The sequence below is a fragment of the Hipposideros armiger genome, unplaced genomic scaffold (assembly GCF_001890085.2).
Source record: "Hipposideros armiger isolate ML-2016 unplaced genomic scaffold, ASM189008v1 scaffold_42, whole genome shotgun sequence".
Classification (NCBI taxonomy): Eukaryota; Metazoa; Chordata; class Mammalia; order Chiroptera; family Hipposideridae; genus Hipposideros; species Hipposideros armiger.
Genome location: NW_017731392.1, coordinates 4,513,911 through 4,533,176, shown reverse-complemented (window position 1 = coordinate 4,533,176; position 19,266 = coordinate 4,513,911). Strand labels below are relative to the sequence as shown.

The 19,266-nt window shown below is 45.6% G+C and overlaps 1 protein-coding gene across 2 annotated transcripts in view; it reads left to right on the top strand.

Annotated features, from left to right (window-relative positions):
* Positions 1–19,266, top strand: part of BLNK (B cell linker) — a 77,654-nt gene that overhangs the window by 43,541 nt on the left and 14,847 nt on the right. For both annotated transcript variants that reach the window (XM_019639062.1, XM_019639061.1), the window contains 8 exons: positions 1,488–1,644; positions 4,176–4,336; positions 5,140–5,221; positions 6,430–6,501; positions 13,583–13,655; positions 15,439–15,466; positions 16,302–16,344; positions 19,095–19,179. In XM_019639062.1, coding sequence (XP_019494607.1) covers positions 1,488–1,644; positions 4,176–4,336; positions 5,140–5,221; positions 6,430–6,501; positions 13,583–13,655; positions 15,439–15,466; positions 16,302–16,344; positions 19,095–19,179 — 701 coding nt within the window. The remainder of the gene's footprint in view (positions 1–1,487; positions 1,645–4,175; positions 4,337–5,139; positions 5,222–6,429; positions 6,502–13,582; positions 13,656–15,438; positions 15,467–16,301; positions 16,345–19,094; positions 19,180–19,266) is intronic.

Here is a 19,266-nt window from a genome sequence, read left to right as displayed (position 1 = left end):
TAAAATGGGATTTAAAAAACACTATCTCATATGATTGTGGTGAGGAGTAAATGAGGTATGCAGTGCATAGAAATGTGGTTATAATAACTATTATTATTAGTGATTATCATTACCGTTATTCTACTCAACCTTATTTCACATTCATGTTCAGGAGAGATTTTGGAGCCCCCCACCTCCCATCCAATAGTAATCTGCTATTACTGAGATAAGCGTTTGGGAAAATGCCCCCTACTGGAATTTTCTTACCTCACCCCTTCCTGTCCCTTCCAGCTCTCCTACTCTAGGGCAAGGACAAGTACCCTCTTTGGGCCCCTTCCTCCTTGTACCCCCTCTCCTAACACTCCTCCAACCACCTTGGGGAACACTCTCTTTTCAGCTTTTCTCATTCCTTATCCCACTATTCACCCCACCTTTCTCCTCTCCCCATCTCCCTACAGACTGAGGAGGAAAGTATAGTCCCCGCTCATTCACTCACTCATGCACTCCAAACATACTGAGCTCCTATCATGTGCCGGCCCTGTTACAGGTCCTGAGGATACAGCAGCGAAGGAAACACTACACTATACCTGCATCACGTATACCTGCATCAGTGTTATACAATTGCAAGTAAAGGAGACAGGCCAAAGGGCGGGTGCATCATCCATTCATTGGAAAATCATGTAAGGATCACACATTGTGTCAGGAAGTCTGGGGGGCAGTGGACACAGAGGTCAGAGGGCCTCTTAAGTCCTGGACCAAATATTTCCTCCACATGAATATATGTATGCATGCTGTATGCATAAACTGTGGATGAACAAAATGCACAAGAAGCTAGTAACTGCCTCTGGGGAGAGGAACTGAGTGGCTGGGAAAGAGACTTCACTACATCCTCTGAACTGTTTGAACTTCAGACCATGTTACTGTATTTTTTAGTATTAACTTAAATAAAATTTACATTAAAAAAAAAAAGAAAGAGAGAGAGAGGACTTTGAGTCAGTTTGAAGCCTAGCCCCTGTGGCTTACCAGCTCTATTTAAAAATTAAAAATAAAAAAAAAATTAAACCTCATCTCCTCAAAAGTGTCTACGTATTCCTCTGTCTCTCCTTACTCTCTCCTTATTAAACTTACTTTTTCCTCAACTTTTTCATTCATGATAAATGAAACCTGTCAGTTATTCTATTTTATTGAGCCCTTTTTCTGCCTTCTTAAAATACATTTTCTCTCCAGCTGTCTTTCTTTGGCCACAGACAGAGTTTCAGCTACTCTGCGGGTTCGATGGTCCACCTGTTCCCCCAGGACAGTGGTCGAGGTGATGAATTCTGCAGGCAGAAAGGCGGGGCTTGCACCCCAGCTTCGCCTCTGCTGGCTGCCTAACCTTGGTGAGCCAGCCTCTCCAAGCCTTGCGTCCTCGTCCCGACCTTGGGGGAGCCGTTCTGGCCTCCTAAGGCAGGCGCTGTCCTGACGACTAAGCCCAGATGGGTACTGAGCAAGGTGTGTCTGTATTGCAGGACAGCGATTATGAAAACCCAGACGAGCACTCGGACTCAGAGATGTACGTGCTGCCCGCCGAGGAGACGGGGGACGACAGTTACGAGCCGCCACCCGTCGAGCAGGAGACGAGGACAGTTCACCCAGCCCTGCCCTTTGCCAGGGGCGAGTACGTAGGTGAGGCCGCCCCCGCCCCAGACTCTGGGTGCTCCGCCTTCCAGGCAGCCAGGGAGGTGGGCGCAGGCCGTGGTTGGTGGGCACCTCCCACTCACCACCTCCAAGTGGGTCGTCTGGTCACTCACAAGTAATGGAGCCCCAACTGGCAAGCTTGCCCATTTGAGAGGAAAGGTATCCTTCCTAAATCAGGAATATTGAAAACGGGCAAAAGCTAAATGAGCACACCCGGATGGTTGCTCCCCACAGTCCCTTGAGAAATCAACCCTGAGATTGATTGATAGTCCCCGTTTCTCTTCCAACTTCCTGTGCACAAAGTTCTGGAATTTCTCTTGAAACATCTGTACAGAACAAGGATGACCACCAGGGATCCCAGTGTCTGCTCACACCCCTCCTTCCTGCACGTCTGCCCCACACCCACTGACTTGACACACTGAGTCTACACTGGACTTTTTACTGGGGGTGAGGGTGGGGGTGAGGAACTAGGCCTGCAGTTAGCCTCGTAGGTTAAATGGACACAGCTCAGGTCTGGCTTCCAGGTCTGAGTGTGGCTTTTAATGTCTCACAAGAAATCTGTGTTCAGTCCTAGGAGGGGAGTGCGTTGGTGATAATCACCAGTGATGCTCTCACTTGTACAGCGCACCCCTACCTGTCAAAGGCTCTGTGTCCATTATCACGGCCATGAACTGCCTCCTTACACCCACCAGACACTGCTTGCTGCTTCATGCCACAATTAATGTACTGAGCACTGGCTATGTGCCAGAACCATGCTAAGCACTGAGCATTGGGCGGCAAGCAAAACAGACTTTTCATAGTTTACAACTTAGTACTTTCCAGCCCTGGCCTACTGCACCCTCTCGACAATCCTACGAGAGAAGTATTCCTCTTCACCCTGCAAAGGAGGCAAGGGAGGTTCAGAGGAGTGAACTAATGGTCCAGGGTTTTGTAAGTGGTGGAGCTGGGATGCGAGCCAGTCAGCTCAGCCTCCAAAGTGCATGCTCTTCACCTCTCTGCTCCACACACCGTCCACCACACTTTTCAGTGACCTTGTTCAATCATCACCAATCCCGGGAGGGAAGGGGCTACGTTAGGCCCATTGACAGACCAGGAAACCACAATTCAGGGTGGTCGAGTGGCTCATTCAAGGGCACACTCTTCACAGCCTGTCTTCTGTGTTTTGCTACTTCTGGTGGGCTGAAATGTGAAGAAACCTAAGTAAACTCAAAGGGCTGCCAATAAAACTACAAAAACTGAGACAGAGTTACAGGCACAGTAAAGTGGATGCCCTCGTGCCTGGACATGGCTGTAACCCCTGGAAAGAGGCTTCTGAGGAGGCATCGAATGTGTAGTTAACCACATACCTTCTACTAGGCAGACAGTTGGGCGAAATGCAGGAGCAGGCACCGGGAGGAGAACAGGGTTGGGGGCATGACAGGCAGAGGCAGCTGCATCTGGCTGGGGACAGGCTGCGGCAGGAGGAAGCAGCAAGAAGCCAGAGAAAGCGCCCGTGCTGTTTCCAGGGTGGGGAGCACACCAGTTATTCCTGTGCTAAGATTTTCCCACAGTGTATCAGTCCAAACCCGTGCTCACAGACTTGACGGCGTACACGCCGTGTTGCCTAAGCCCCCCACCACATTACCTGGGTACTATTAGATCTGTGAGCGTGTTGACTCTGCCAGACACACTGCTCATCCTGCTTTCACTGCTTTCTTCCTGATCCCTACAGTAACTCTCTGAGGTGGGTATGATGATCCTCATTTTTAAAATGAGGAATGTGAGTGCCAGAGAAGTTGAATAACGAATAACTAGCCCAAAGGGACACAGCTGGTGGGTGGCAGAGTTGGGGACCGAACTCAGGGCCATTTGACTTCAGAGCCTGGACTCCGTCCCTAGTGTCTTCTGAGGAAGCTCCTAGATGGGAGGAAGTCACAGATTCTCCCTGATATGAAGGAAATCATGGAGGGGAAGAACATGTAGGTTCACTGAGATGAGTAGTCGGAACCCTGAATGCACCTTAGAATAACCTGGGGGACTTTTAAAATCTATAATGCCAGGTCCTCCCTACAAGTTCAAACCAGTTATGTCTGGGGTGGGGTCTGGGCCTTGGCATTTTTTAAAGATCCCAGGTGGTTTTTATGTGCAAGCAGGATTGAGAATTACTGCCCTTAAGGGTTCATAGAGCAAGTGAACCATGGAGGAGCACCCCCTCATAGACCATCCACACTGCCAAAGTCATCACCCACTCTCTTTGGCAGAGTGCTGGGCTGTCAGCTCTCCTGAGTTCATGGGTCTCCGTCTCTCCCCTGAGAGGATGTTTTTGATGAGGACATTCTTCTGGTTTTTATGATGTAAGTCAACAGGTAGTTGAAATTTTTTGCCTAACATGTCATTTTACTCTTTTAAGGAATGCCCCGCTAATCATTTGTGGCTACAGAGATGCCAGAGGTTTCGTACTTTCTAGATCTTAGTGGTTCCCCCACCCAAAATGAACCTGGGTCCCTTTCATCTTATCCTTTGTTGTTGTTCTTTTCAAGACAATCGATCAAGCCAGAGGCAGTCTCCGCCCTTCAGCAAGACCCTTCCCAGTAAGCCTAGCTGGCCTTCGGCTAAGGCGAGACTGGCCTCCACAATGCCGACCCCAACTCCTCTGCAGAAACCTCAGTTCCCACCCAAACCCAAAGACCTTGAGGATGAGGTAAAGTAAACCTGTCCAGAAGGTTTCTGAACCACCTGGAAGGAAGGATGCAGGGGAGGGGGGAAGGCGCCTGGACTGTCTGGACTGACACATGTCTTCCTTCCTCCACCGCTGCTCTCCAGCCAGCACTAACCACTTTGGGAAACAGTTTGGCAGCTCTTCAGAGTGTTAAACATAGAGCTATGATACGACCCAGCAATTCTACCACTAGCCATATTCCCAAGAGGAATGTACATCTATACAAAACCTGTACATGCATGTTCATGGCAACATTATTCATGTTAGTCAAAAAGTGAAAACAACTCAAATGTCCATCACCTGATGAATGGATAAACAAAATATGGTATATCCATACAATGGAATATTATTTGGCCATAAAAGGAAAGGAAGTAATGATACATACAACAACATGGTTGAACCTTAAAATTATTATGCTAAGTGAAAGAAGTCACAAAAGACTACATTCTGTAGGGTTCCATTTATACACAATATCCAGAATGGGCAAATATTAAAGACAGAGAGTAGATTAGTGGTTGACTAGGTCAGGGAAAGGGGTGAATGGGGGAGCAACTAATGGGTACAGGGTTCCTTTGGGGTGATGAAATTGTTTTAAAATTAGATTGTGGTAATGGTTGCACACTCTATGATTATACTAAAAACTACCAAATTATACATTTTACATAGGAGAATTTAAGGACATATGAATTATATCTCAAAAAAGATTTTTTTAAAAATCACTCCTCCCCATACAGTAAACTATGGCTGTAGAGCAGTCTTTCCATGCATGTCTGCACTTCTTTTAGGCTGATTACGTGGTCCCGGTGGAAGATGAAGATGAAAACTACATTCATCCCACAGAAAGCAGCTCATTCTCATCTGAAAAAGGCAAGAGCTTGTAGTTCTAAGCACCTGAAAACTTGTAGCAGTTGATGGGGTTGTAAAAGACTACTTGGTAGCAAGCACTACGGGGCTCAGAAACTATGGTGCCTGGGCCCTCTCCTCTGTGGCCCCAGCATTTGGCTTCTTTGGCAGGTTGACCAGAGGCACCAGTGAGTCTCCTTGCCCATCTCTGTGTCAAAGAAGCCTTTACCTTCTTCTTCCGTCCTGTTCCATGATTAATTCTCCTATCTCAAAGCATGAAAGCACCTCGGTGCATGTCATTCCCTGTCCTCACTTAGAATGGCCTTCTCCTAAAACCTAATACTCACAAAGTCACAAGCCACCATGTGGGCCTTACAAATATTGCACAAGGAACAATATCTGCAGAGGACTGAAAAGATGAAGGAATGAAATGTGCTCTGTGTTCTGATCCTTTAAATTTAGTGCTATTTCAGGCCCCTGGGAAATATGTTGTTGTTGGATCCTTCACAGAATAACAAATGCAATTACAAATTATCTTAAAAAGCCAGTGCCACACCCCCTCAGTGGAACAGTGCCTGTTTCCTCTGGATATAGTCACTGTGAAGAATATAATCCTATGTAAGTGATGCCTCTTCAAGTAACATTACTCATCTAATAAACTTTAAAGTGGCTGTAGTCAGCTTTTACTCTGCCATCTGTGTCACAACCCTCTCCTGCGTTCCCTAAATATCACCAACAGCTTCAAGACCCACCTAAATCCTAAGCCACCCATCACCACAAAACAACAAATACACATTAAACATCCCCTCTCAAACAAACTCCTCAAATTCCAAAAGAAACGGCATGCATTGTGCGTGCCAGGGGAGGTCAGGCTATAATCTGGCACCTCCACTGTTAGGTTCCATATACTTCTCCTGATTAAACAAACAAACCTCTTTCATCTCCTAGACCTCCGGTTTGGCAAACAAAATTCCAGGCCACTATTCACTTTAACAAAATCCCTATCATAAAATAATTTGGTTATTTCTTTAATCATTAATATAGTCATTCTAAAGGTGTTTCTTCTGAGAAGGCTTCTTTTAATGGCTTCTGTGCTTATTATTAGTATGTTTTTCCCATCCTTTGCAAATTCTCTGGTCTGAACTGTTGTTTCCTCAATGCATTTTCTCATAAGTGTGAATCTCCTTCATTAGACTCTATCAGTAATCATTATATATTTCTGTGTGTTTAAGCTCCCATGGTAAATAGATCAACCAAGCCAAATAACTCCTCCAAGCCAGGCCCTCCTCCAGCGACAGCTTCAGGTAAAGTATATGCATGATGTGGTGTGCTTTTTAAAATTGTGAAATGATTACATTTGGGGTTTTGGTTTTTAATCTATTCCAAATAAGAGAAACAACTGAGATCAAATATTAATCACCTGTATTTTCAAATTTCTTAATGCATGGTAACAGAAGGTCTTATTCTCCTCCTCATTCACTGTCTGGTGGCCCTCGGACCTCTATTAGACAAGTCCTAGTTTTCATCCTACCTCACTGGGCACTTTGCTGGCTTCTTCTCCTCCTCTTCTCCCTGACTGAGGATCTCTGCATCCTTCAGCCCTCGGCCCTTTGCTCTCCTTTCAGAATCAGGTGTAGTGGTTGAGAGCTTGGATTTTGACAGACCCAGACAGACCCAGGTTGGAACCCCAAAGCCCCCAGTTACGAGCCGTACCCCTTTGGCTCTGTAGTTCACCTCGCCAAGCATCAGGTTTTCCCATCTGTAAATGGGGCTAATGCACTGTGACAGGAGAAGACTGAAACAGTGAATGGGAAACTTAATGCAGTGTCCGGCATACAGTAGGTGCTTGGTAAAGAGTATGGTTTTCCACTTCTTTAGGGTTCATCCATTCTTCGCTTCTCTTGTCTAAGCTGATAACTGTCTAGTGTCCAACCCTGACCTGAGGTTCCTTCTGAACACCTTGACGTTCCCACTGCCTCAAGTACAATGCACCCATCGGCCTCCCTGCACTTTGGGCACCCTTATCCTTCTTGGCATGTCAGCCTCTAGGCTACCTGTCTCAGTGCCTGTGTTCTTTCCAAGTCTGCTATTTCTGTTTCCTGCATTTGCTCTTGTATTGTAATTGCCACCACCCTAGTCTAGGCTTTCTTTATCACTTTACACTTTCTGTTTGAGACAGTCCACTAGCCATACCCGATCTAGGCTCTTTCTTCAGTCACTAGGCTGAGCTTCTGAAGGCCTTCCAAAGTTGCCAGGTTCATCCCTTACAAAGTTAGTTTTTACCATGTCACTGCTACCCAAAACCATGAACTCCCAGTGGTTCCTAGTTGTCTCCTGTAGGGTTTGTCAACGCTAAAACTGAGGCCCATGATGCAGAGTGGTGCCCACACTCGCACCCTATTACAGCACAAAGAGGGGCAGGAGGCTCCTCTCCAGCCTGCGCTCTGTCCCCCATCCCCTCCATCCACCTCCCTCAGTCAGCCTTTCTGTCTCCCAGGGCTGAAGTCTGAACACAAGAGCTTGGGAGACTGAACTCTGCTTCCAGAGACAGTATCCCTGGGAGAATATGAAAGAAGAGTTTTGTTTTGTTTTTATCTTTTCGTAGACTCATTTCTTGTGTAATGGTTCACCGTCTTCACAAGTTCTTGTCTTATTTATCCTCTCCCTCAGAACCTACAGGCTGTTTATATTTGGGGAGTAGAGGTGAGAGCCATCATATCCAGCTCATCTTAATTGCTGGGAACAAGTGTCAACATATCAACCTAATACATCACATTTGCTTTGGTCCCAGCTGAAATGGAGAGTCCTGACTCATAACTCAGAAGAAGGGCTGTTACTACCAGAACAGAAAATCTTTCATTGAAACAGATAAATGAAGGTCTAAAAACCCTTATTTAGAAGAATAATTTAACGAACTCTGGTGTTTGCATCTTAAAATGTTCTCCTTATCTAACAAGGACTTCTGCCTAAAACACACCCAATATTCCAATACTTCTATATTTTATGGGTCCTGCCTTTTGGTCTTTTTGTTGTCATTTTTATGACACCAACACCTACCCATTCTTCGAGGCCCAGTTTGAGGTCTCCCCTTCCAGGAAGCCTCCTATGGTTTCTATAACCTGAGAGAGCTTTCTTTCGCCATAAGTCTCATCCCACTTACACTTAGCCCCTACCTGCTCCCTGATTACTTTGTACCACAGTTTAATCTAATTACATTGCAAGCTCCTAGAAGACATTGCCTTAAATGTCGCTTATACAGGAGGTCTTTCCCGACCCCACATTGGGCTAGATCCCCTGGGGCTGCACTCCTATAGCACCTGACACTCCTTCTGTATCCCCAGATCCCTCCTGAGTTTTGTCTCTCCTGTAAGACTTTCAGCGCCATGTCTTGCTCACAGCTGTGTTTCCATGGCCTAGGCAGGACCTGACCAAGAGTAGCTACTGAAATGGTGGATGCATCAGTTGGTTGAGAGAGTGACTGAGGCCCCAATACTGGCTGCATTTAAAGAATCACATGGTACCATCATGAAGGCATCAGCCCATTGTATTTATTATTCATTCGTTTTCTATTAATCAAGCATAGCTACACGTTTATTACAGAGGCATCAGATGAAGAAACCAAACCTGAACAAGCAGATAATGTCCTGATTATATGACTGCTGGATACAGACAGGAGGAAGTACAGGAGGAGGGAGGAAGTGAGATCATTTGAATGATTAGACGACTTGCCTGTGTCTTTGAATAACCGACCATCTAACCTTTAAAAGCTTCAGATAGTGCCCCAATAGGCATCATGAAAGTGCTAAGGTTTCAGTGGGGTGTTTCTGTCAAAGTGCCACGCTATGCCACGTGCCTCTGGTTAATGCTGCCTTTGGCTCTTTGATAGAGAATAAGGTGCTGACCAAGGACTCGGTGCAGTGCTGGGGGTCCCTCTCCATTATGCTCCAGACTGAGAAGCCCCGGAGCAGGACTTAGCACAGACTCCAAAGCCAGACGGTTCAGGTCTGACACGTGCTAGGTGCTGGGTTTCTAACAAGCTAAGTAATCTCTCTGCTTCTTAGTTCCCTCCTCTGAAAAAATGGAGGGAAAAATGTCACCTATGCCAAGGGAGATGGTGGGAATTAAAGGAGAAAATACATTTGAATCACACTCATAAAATGATAGATCTGCTATTTATTATTGCTATTATTCAGAATCCCTAGATTAACCTGCCTAGATTCATGAACAGTCTGGCAGAGCATCCTGGACACATCTCAGGAAACAACTGGGGTTCTGAATCCTTTTCATATAAGTTTTACTCTAAATCAGGGTTTTTCAGCCTCAGCATTCTTGGTATTTGGGGCTAGATAATTCTTTTTTATGGGGCTGTGCTGTGCATTGTACGATGTTTAGCAGCATCCCTGGCCTCTCTGCCCACCAGGGCACCAGTAGCACCCCTGCCCCAGTAGTAATAAGCAAAGATGTCTCCAAACATTGCCAAATGTTCGGGGGCAGGGGACGCAAAATCATTCCCAGTTAAGAACCACTGGTCTAAACAAACAGAAAGACTCAAGCCCATCGTGACTTATCTCTAAGTGAGCATTTAGAATAGGAGGTGCCACCTCCGGCTGGTTCGCAGAGGGGAGACCAGGCTAGTATTTCTGAACTTCCTCTAAGTAAACAGCATTTCAAACGTATTGTATCTCCTTATTTTTTAAAATAGGGGAGCAGTTTGGAAATTTACAATTCCCTGCTAATATGCAAGTTGAACTTTACCTATATAGCCCCAATTCTTCTGAAGTTGTTAAATTAATCTCTTTATGTTGTAAGGGTTCATGCAGTGCCTGAGAGTAAGGGCTCCTCCAGCTAGCGTGCAAGCCCCACTCATGATCATAGGGTTTCTATAGCAGCTAAAAGGGAGGTAAATCCCAAGGACTTAGAAGGTCAAAATTGGGATTGTTAAGAATAAGGAAACTTACCAACATGGATGTAAAACTGAAAAGAGGATGGTGCATAAAATAATATGCAGTAGAAGGAAAAACTAAGGGTGAACTGTTATCCTAGCTGAGAAACTCTGGTAAGCACCTCCTGTGCAAGGCCTGCACTGTTAAATCAAACATTAAGATAGTTTTTTGCTCAATACAATTAAAACAAAGCTGATTTTTCTCTTTCATTATTATGCTTTTGGACACATCTCCCTCTATCGCATTCCCAATATCTCCCTTGGAGTATTCCAACCAAGAACCTGGCTTTGCCAGATCTCAAGGATCCTGGCAGTGAGGAGGGTACCAGGTTATCCTACCCAGCCATGGCCGTGTCTGAGTTCAGGCCCAGAGCAGCAGAGAGGGTCACTGGCCTCTGAAATAGAAGAGTCATTCTCCATCCTTCCATGAGCATCCACAAAAGCACCCCTCTGTTTCACCATCTTTCCCCACATGAGGGAGGGGCAGCAAGTGAACCTGAAATGCCAAATCATACCCCAAAGTAACATTATGAGGCATTGGCTGGAGAGGCAAGCACCTGTCTGGGCTTCAAAAGCAAATAGCCTTCGTTTTCAAACCCACCCCTGCTACCTAACCTCTCTTAGCCTCCGTTTGCTTCACTTGATGTTAGGTGAGGCTTAGAGAGGCACATTTAAAGTAACTGACACAGTGCTGGGCGCCTCGAGATTCTATGGTAGCTGATAACAAGGTGTAAAACAAAAGCAGCCATAACCATATTTACTGAGATCCTTTATGAGCTATAATTTCTCACTTATTTTTCATGTACAATTCAATTATTTTTGTAAATCATTACATGTACAGAGTTTTGTAAGCATCACCTCAATCCAGTTTTAGAAAATTTCCATGCCCACCCCAACTTCAAAAGATCACTTATGCCCATTTATGGTCAATGCTGTTCCCATGCCCAGCCCCAGGCAACTGCCAATCTGCTTTCTGTTGTTATAGATTTGCCTTTTCTGGACATTTCATATACCTGGTGTCATACAATATGTAGCCTTTTCCATCTGGCTCCTTTCACTTAACATAATGTTTTGAACCTCAACTACTTTTAATCCCTTTCCATTTGTCTAATTCTTTACATGTTTAACGTTTCCCTATTATCTTACCACAATAACTCTAAGTTAAGTACAGTAGGTAGTGGTGTCCCCACTTCACAGAGAAGGAAACTGAGGCACGGTGGCTTGTAAGAGGCCAGACTGCCAGCTTACTGGTAGAGAAATAACTAGAACGCTGTCTTCCTGATGCAAGACCATAGGTTTTCCACCAGCACTTACCCTCCCCCACCAGCAGAGAACAGGCGTGCCCTCTGGTCTGATGGCAGAAGTTATTTATAAGGAGGGAAGGAGAAGGAAGACGTTGGCAGATTGTATGGAGATATGAGGGAAAGGGAAGCTTTGCAGAAAAGCCAGGCAGTAGATGCGACAACGATAATGAACCCGGGCCAATCGAGCCCTTGGCATTTAAAAAAAAAAAAAGGAAAATCCCTGGGAGGAAATTCTGACTTAGACCTCCTTTCTACTTCCTTATTTTTCAGACCAGGTTTTTTTTCCCCCCTTCTCTGAAATCTTCCATCAAAATCTATGAGTAGCCAAGTGTATTTTACAGGTCAATCTCAGGTATTAAGAATTTGAAGGGGTGACCGATTAGCTCAGTTGGTTGGAGTGTGGTGCTGATAACACCAAGGTTGCCGGTTCAATCCCCCCATGGGTCGCTGTGAGCTGTGCTTTCCTTAAAAGAGTCAACTATGCCATTGTAGCATGAAAGCAATGTATAACCAATGACCATGGCTGTTCCCCAACAAAATAAAATAAAAAAAAAGAATTTGAAGAACCGTATCAATTTGGTACAATAGCTAATAAAACAGAGTGGGAGTCATACTACATATTCGGATGACATTTCAGCTTATTGTCACAAGAAATGTTACAAATTCCTAATGTAGTCTCTTTAAAATCACTTCTAGGTCAGGTGACAGGTAAGTCGGAGTTCCACAGGAGGGAGGCATTCCTTTACAGGGTGCTGGGAAAGGCTACCCATGGAGTCAGGACTACCCACTCTGTGCCGCTGCTCTCATTCATGAGTGCTTATGGAAACTAGCCCTGTGTGAGAGCATTGTGTGTAGAAAAAGAGCAGACGGGCTCTGAGAGTCTAAAGGCCTCTCTCTAGTCAAGTTCATGAGGATAAACTTTAAGATCTCTATTTTTAATACTTTTTGAGGCCTTCTTTTCTGTGTTTGCAATAGGTGGCCCTGTCAGAGGAGGTGGCATGGGGCACACGTCTTCTCCTGTTATAAATTCTGAGAGGGCAGTGGCCTGTCTCTATCTCTTCACCTCTTCCACAGCCGCTAACACAGTGCCTGCACGGGCTTTACACTTGCCAGGTTCTCAGTAATTCTTGGTAATTGATAATTACTTCAGTGTTTACTTATGTGTGCTTTATCTCACAAACGAAAATAATATACACTGAGGGCAAGTCCAAACTATTTTTACAGAGTATCGCCTTTGAGTCCATTAGGAGTTGTGGGCTTATAAAGGTAGTAGGTTCTTAATAAACTATTGCATTCCATCTAATTCAATAAATAGGCCTTGTCTCCCTGAGCAGTAATGTCCAGGCAGGAGAGCATCGGCCTAAGAGGAGGCAGCCAGATTACACTGCGGGGAGCTGGCTTACCTTCTGGCCTGTCCCCCTCCAGGCCTGCCCTCTATCCCAGTGGTGAAGCTCTCCCCGTCTCTCACCTTTCTCCCTCATAATGATTGTCTGGCTTCCATCTTCAGGTGGTGGGGGGGGATTGAGTGCAGTGGACCAGGCCCTTTGGGTCGCTTCTGTGACTTCAGAAGATGAGATCTGGGCGGTAGCTTGCCACTTGTCTCAATTTGTCTCTCTGTGCAATGGGTCAAGGCCCTGAGAACTCAGAGATGAATGAATGCGTATCCCCCAAATGTGAAACGAGGTGTAGGTATGGTGCTTAAGTGTGGTTATGAATGAGCAATGTCTATAGGTGTGTATAGGGAGTGGTGAGCCTGTGCCTCCATCTCCGGGCACCCCTGGTGTGCACACATATACAACTCCGAGCTCTTGGCTTCCTCCCGTAGGGGCCCTTGTGGGGTTCTCACTGAGCTCACAGAATCAGGGGCTCTGGGCTTGTCTCATGGGGTAAATGTTAAGATGGAGTCTCTAATTCACACCCTAGTTCTGAGCTGATAAACGGACATTTTAAAAAATGTTTCATCACCTTTGCCTACAGGTTTTCCCCCAACAGTTTGAATGTAAACACCTATATACGCTTAACTGAAAGTAACAAAAAATGTGCATGTGTTTCTGGGCCTGCCAAAAAAGGCCAGCCTCACTGTGACCATCAGCCCCGGGTCAGGCCTTGGAGACTGACCTATGATATATGTTTGTGCAGGTCGAAACAGTGGGTGCTGGGACTCTAAGTCACCTTCTTCACCGGCCGTGCCGTCCCCACTGCCCAGGGCCGGGTGAGTACCTGTTGCAGAGAAGCCGCTCTGAGATTTGAGTGGATGGTCCCCACCACTGCTGTGAGCAGGACCTGCCTGAGATCCACAAAAGAGTCCTGCCTGTGAATCTGGGGGGTGGGGGGTGGGGGGTGTTGTTCTGCTGTCTCCATCCAGAAGTGCACACCTGTCCGAGCTCAGATACAGGTACACCTCACATCACAATAGGTGTGTTCTTGAAGAGTGTGAAAATGAAACCCTGCTTTCATGTTCTTCTCCTCGACCCCCATGGCATGCTTCAAGATGGACTAGGGGTGCCTTTGCTGAAATCGAAAGCTGGTAGTCTTTCCTCCCAGACACTTTTAGCTAAATCTTGAGTCCACTGACCTACAATGTTCCTCAGACAGAAGCTCCAGCACCTGAATAATATTGAGTTCCACTAACAGGTGTCACCATTACTTTCTACTCCTCGTCTTCTCTTTCAAGCAGTTAATGCATTATCTCTAAACAAACGTGTACGCCACGCAGCCTACACTGGAGTGTTTAATCAAAGCAACACTGCCAAGCTTCCTTTCAAAAGGGAGATGAGAGAATCATTCTTTCATATTGAACTTAAAAGGGCTTTTTGTAAACTGTCTGACGAGGATTGTAATATGCTAATAGTACAGAGACCCCACAATTTTATATTGACTCAATAGATTATTGTAAAAGCACATTTAAATAAACGTGTTTCAGCTTGCCTGCATGGTTATAATCTTAATTCTGCCTTTGTATAAAGCAAATAAATTCTTAATTTCAGGGTTTTATTCATCAAAACACTGCACACTTCTTTCTTGTCTCAGCTTTACCACTTCGGGCAAATTACTGAGTCTCCTTGAGCCTCAGTGTACTAATCTCTAAAATGTGATAATACTATCCATTTTAAAAGGTTATTATGAAGTTTAAATAACATGAAAAGAGCCTAACCCAGTGCCAGACATCTTAGAAGCACTTGGAAATTGTTAGTAGTCTTCCCCTATATTTTCAGCTCTCAGTCAAAAACAAAGTAAGAGAGACAAACAGGCAGACAGACAGTATTTAAAATAAACACAGAAAAGAAGCATTAAACCTTAGCAATATTAGATTCTAATATCTACTGGAAATTAAAAAAGAACAAAACAACCAGAATGATACCTTAGGTAAGCACCTTTAGGACCTCAAAACACAGTAGTTTTCAAACTTGTGTTGGTCTTGAATGTCTCTGTTCGGAATGAAATCCCAGGCAGGTACCTAGGAGGGAACAGTCCCCTAGAGGCAGGGCAGAAGTTGGCATGAGGAGGTGTCAGCTGCAACCTCACCTGCACAGCCACCCTCATATCTCCACTCTCCATCCCCAGGCAGCACCCTGGGGGTGCTGTGGGAGGAGGGGGGGGGCTCTGTATACACACTTTGAAAACCCTGACTCATCCTCATTTTAAAGTGGAGGAAACTAAAGCTCCAACTGGCCTCACAGCCCAGAGAGGCCTGAGGTGACGGAGTCATTCGCAGCAGAGCTGGACTAAGAGCTCAGTTATGCCGACTCCCTGGCAACTGGTGCCCGTGGACCCCTAGCTAACCCTTTCGCCACCTGTCAGTGGACCCTATCTAAGGGAGAGGGATCACGACTAACGCCTGCTTCCCTCCCTTTCTGCCCTTCGCAGATAGTCTTCCTACACACTCATATCACTTGCATGATTCTAGTTTAAATTTGAGAGTAAAATGATAAGTAGACGGCCCTGCTTTATCTTTGTGGGGTTTTAACAAAAGCTAATCTTTTTTTATCCCCCAGGAAAAAGCCAGCTACAACACTGAAGACAGTAAGTTAATCCGCATTTAAACCTGCTTCGTATTTCCCACACTGTTTATCCTTATCCATTTATTTAAAGTTGACCATGCTTCCAGCAAAGGTGAACACAGCCATCTTAGCAACTGAAGTGGCTGCCTGGACAGTCCAAGAGAGCCCTGGACTCCTCAGCTAGCCTGGGAAGAGGCTGCCTGGGAGGGGTTCATGCGCATTTGACCTTGGCGCCTCACCGAGTGTCAGCAGCAGATCAGAGGCAGAGGCCAGGCTGTCTGCCTCCCATGACATCTGTCTTTCCCAGCGGGGAGGCTCTGTGTCCACTTCCGAGCCCTCCGGCTGGGGAGCTAATGGCTGACAATTGCATATCAGGCACACATAAGCCTGACTAAACTCAGATTTTGGCCAGCGCAAAGGGAACCTGGACCAGCCCACTATTCGAGGAAGCTCTCCCTGACCTGGCACCTACTCTGTAGGCTGACATTTACAATCACCCAGCAAACACTGAGACAGTAGGGCCCTGAGACAGAAGTCAGATGCCAGGTTCCCACTGTGCATGCACTGCTGCCGGGCACCTGCTGGGGCTCATGGTAGCCATCAGCCCCACTGACAGAGCAGGGAGGTCCCGAAACCAAGATGACACTGTTCCTTCAAACCAAGTGACACTTACAGTTGGCTGCCACTTAATGCAAAAGGTTGGGGTGGGGACTGCATGGTTTTAATAACTGTTCTTGTGATTGAAAGAATAGCTAAGCATGAAAGAAATGTCCTCCCCAAATATTTATTTTAATACTATTGCTTTGACTTTTATCTCCACATTCAACTGTTGAATATCCTTGGCTTTTTTTTAATAGACTCCATCTGCCTCTCAACAGAACGCCTCAAGTGTTTGTGAAGGTAAATCTATACTATTTTAAAGGATGAGCACATCCTCTAAAACTTATTTTAATTAATAATTTGTATATAAAGTCTTTCTAAATTTTTTCATTGTTTATAAGGCAATTGTAAATATGAAGCTCAATTTTCTAAACTAAATGGCCTTCCCTTTGCAATGAGTCGAGAGTAGCAAAGCTGGTCAGGACCTGAGCTGGCCTGGGCAGCATCTGGGGTAGGTTACAGTCTACATGCCACTGTCTGTTTGCACACAGGTATGCCTTCCCAGAAACAGCACCATGGCCTTACATTGGTGAGAAGACTAATTTAGAGCCATTCATATATCTTAGAGCTAATAGTTTAGTTTAGGTAATGACACTTTTAAAAAATCTGTTTATTTGAACCAGTTCTTTTGCTAAGTTTTCAAAATAATGTTTTCAGAGTTCAAGTGTCTGTCTTAGTACATCTTCAAATGCTTTCCTTCCTTTATCATAACCCTAAAGCCTTACATATGCATTTTAATAGAATTTTTCCCATTTCAAAAATATTTGTACCTGGAAAATACTGGGGGGAAAAAACAGAAAAAAGTAAGAATCATCCATAATCTCAACACTTAAAATACTGTATTGAAGTGAAATCTCTGCACCCGTCTGATGCCACACTTGAAGGTCCTTTAGGTTAAAAGCTTAGTGAGTGTTCGCACCATTTCCTGAGTTAATTTGGGCAGATCCACGTAAATGTTCTGGTTTCTTCGATAATGGAGGTGGACATTTTCTGAATGTCTATTACAGCTCACCTGTGTGCTTTAATTGCTCCAACAATTAATTGCTTCAATAGGTTAAACATCGGTTCCCACATCTTTTCCCCGGGCAATTTCTGAGTATACTCCCTTTCTGCTGTCTTCCTTTCCGCTGCCTTTCCTTTGATGCTTCTACCTTGCTGTCCTTCCATTCCTTACAGTCCCCCATGCCTGTTAAGCAGGGAGCTTGGAGTGATAGTGGAGCCATAGGGTGGGCCTCTGCAGGAAGTAAGTACAACCTTATACAGATTTCATGGCTTCAGGAGCCTCCGAAAACCAGCAGAGAAGGGGGTCATGACATGTTCCAACTGGCTCAGGTGTCCTCATTCCCAAAGGGCTCCCAGTGCAGGAGTTGGGCATGCCATCTCCTTTGTGACTTATTTCAAGAGCAGAGGCAATGGCCTTCTGCTGGGGAGTGGCCCCTTCTCGCCTAGGAAGGGAGCCTCCAGGATGGCAGGGCCACGCAGGTGTGGTCAAAGCTCGCTGGCTTTGGGGACCTAATGTGTTCACTGTTTCTCCTTCTGAAACTACCAAGTTGTAAAGTTGTGAATCAAATGTCACATATGGCAGCTCAAAGTAACGCCACAAACTCAAAACATGATTTTCAGAGGTTCGAGTCTTCCTAATTTTGGTGCACCACAAAAGTCCCTGAAGTCTATCTTACCATTTATTTGAATCTTTGAGTTCTCATTACTCCTTCCATTCCTTTTGGGTTCCTATAACAGGCTATCAATAATTCTCAGCCTTTCTTCCATACAGGAGACACACCATGGACATACCCAGATTTTAATACACCCTAGACCAAATTTGAGGGAGAAGAAAGCACTAAAATAGTTTACAATCACATCTATTTTTTTTTAAGATTTTTTTTTTAATTGGGGAACTGGGGGGATGGGAACAGTGCTGGGGAATTGGGGGAAGGGGAACAGACAAGTTGCTGTCATTTTGTTCTTCAATCTAGTTGTGGAGGACGTTGCTTCACTGGCCCAAGTTGGCACCATCATTGCGCTCTTCCCAGGCGAGGCAGATCAGTCGCCGGCTTCTGGACGGCCGCTCACTGCGGCTGCTGGCCGCTCACGCTGGCTGCTGGCTACACACGGTAGCCCATGGCAATCCACTGCCACAGGGACTGCAGTCCACGCCGTCGCCGGCGACTCATGGCAGCCCAGCTCCAGGTTGAGCTGTTGTTCAGCATCTTAGCTGTGGAGGGCAGTGTCACTGGCCCTCATATGTGGGATCCGAACCGGGGCCCTGTGGCGTCCCAAGCAAGTTCTTAACCATCGCGCCACTCGGCCGGCCCTACAATCACATCTATTAACGGTTCAGTAGTAAAATTTACTATGGGCTTCAACGTAAATTTCTTACATTTCAGGTTACGCCCATTTCCCTGTGTACTAGTTATAACTCCTCCACTTCCCCTCTCCCTCAGGAAAACACAGTGCAAGCGAGCTTGTTATAGAGATAACCTTAAATTTCCTCAATTAAGTTTTCAAAAAAAGTAGGTCATTCACAAAATTTCCAATTTTTGTTTACCACTTATCAGTAAGGAATTACTGATACCACATCTTATGACTAATGAAGACACACCCAGGGTGAGGTAACACCTGTACAGAGGCCACATAGAAAGCGGGGGTGGGGGGAGTAGAGCTAAAATTTGCTCATCTTCTGTCTCCCATCCGCACTCACACACTTAAAGGTCCAGATCCCACAGTTTTAGTCCCCATGTACATTGCCAAGGGATGAAGGCAGCGGCTGGGGGGTGTGCCTATAACACTGGGGGGGTGGAAGTCCTGGTCCTAACAGCACAAACACATCACTTCACCGACAGATGTGCAGATAGATGACATTCTGGTGAAAGATATATTCATGGGAAGACACCTGACCAAACCCAGTGCTTCTCAGTTGATGTTGCTGGGTTTTGGCCTGGGGACAGACATTTCATTCTAATCCTAATATGAGAATTTTCTTACTGCAGAAAAACCTATACCTGCTGAACGCCACCGAGGGTCTAGTCACAGGCAAGAAAGTGTGCAGTCTCCAGTGTTACCTCCTGCCCAAAAGTAAGAATCTTTTCCTCTAAAAATAAGTTTCCTCCTGTTGCTGCCAGCATTAACACGTGCCTTGTTGCACTGCACAGTGACCCTGGC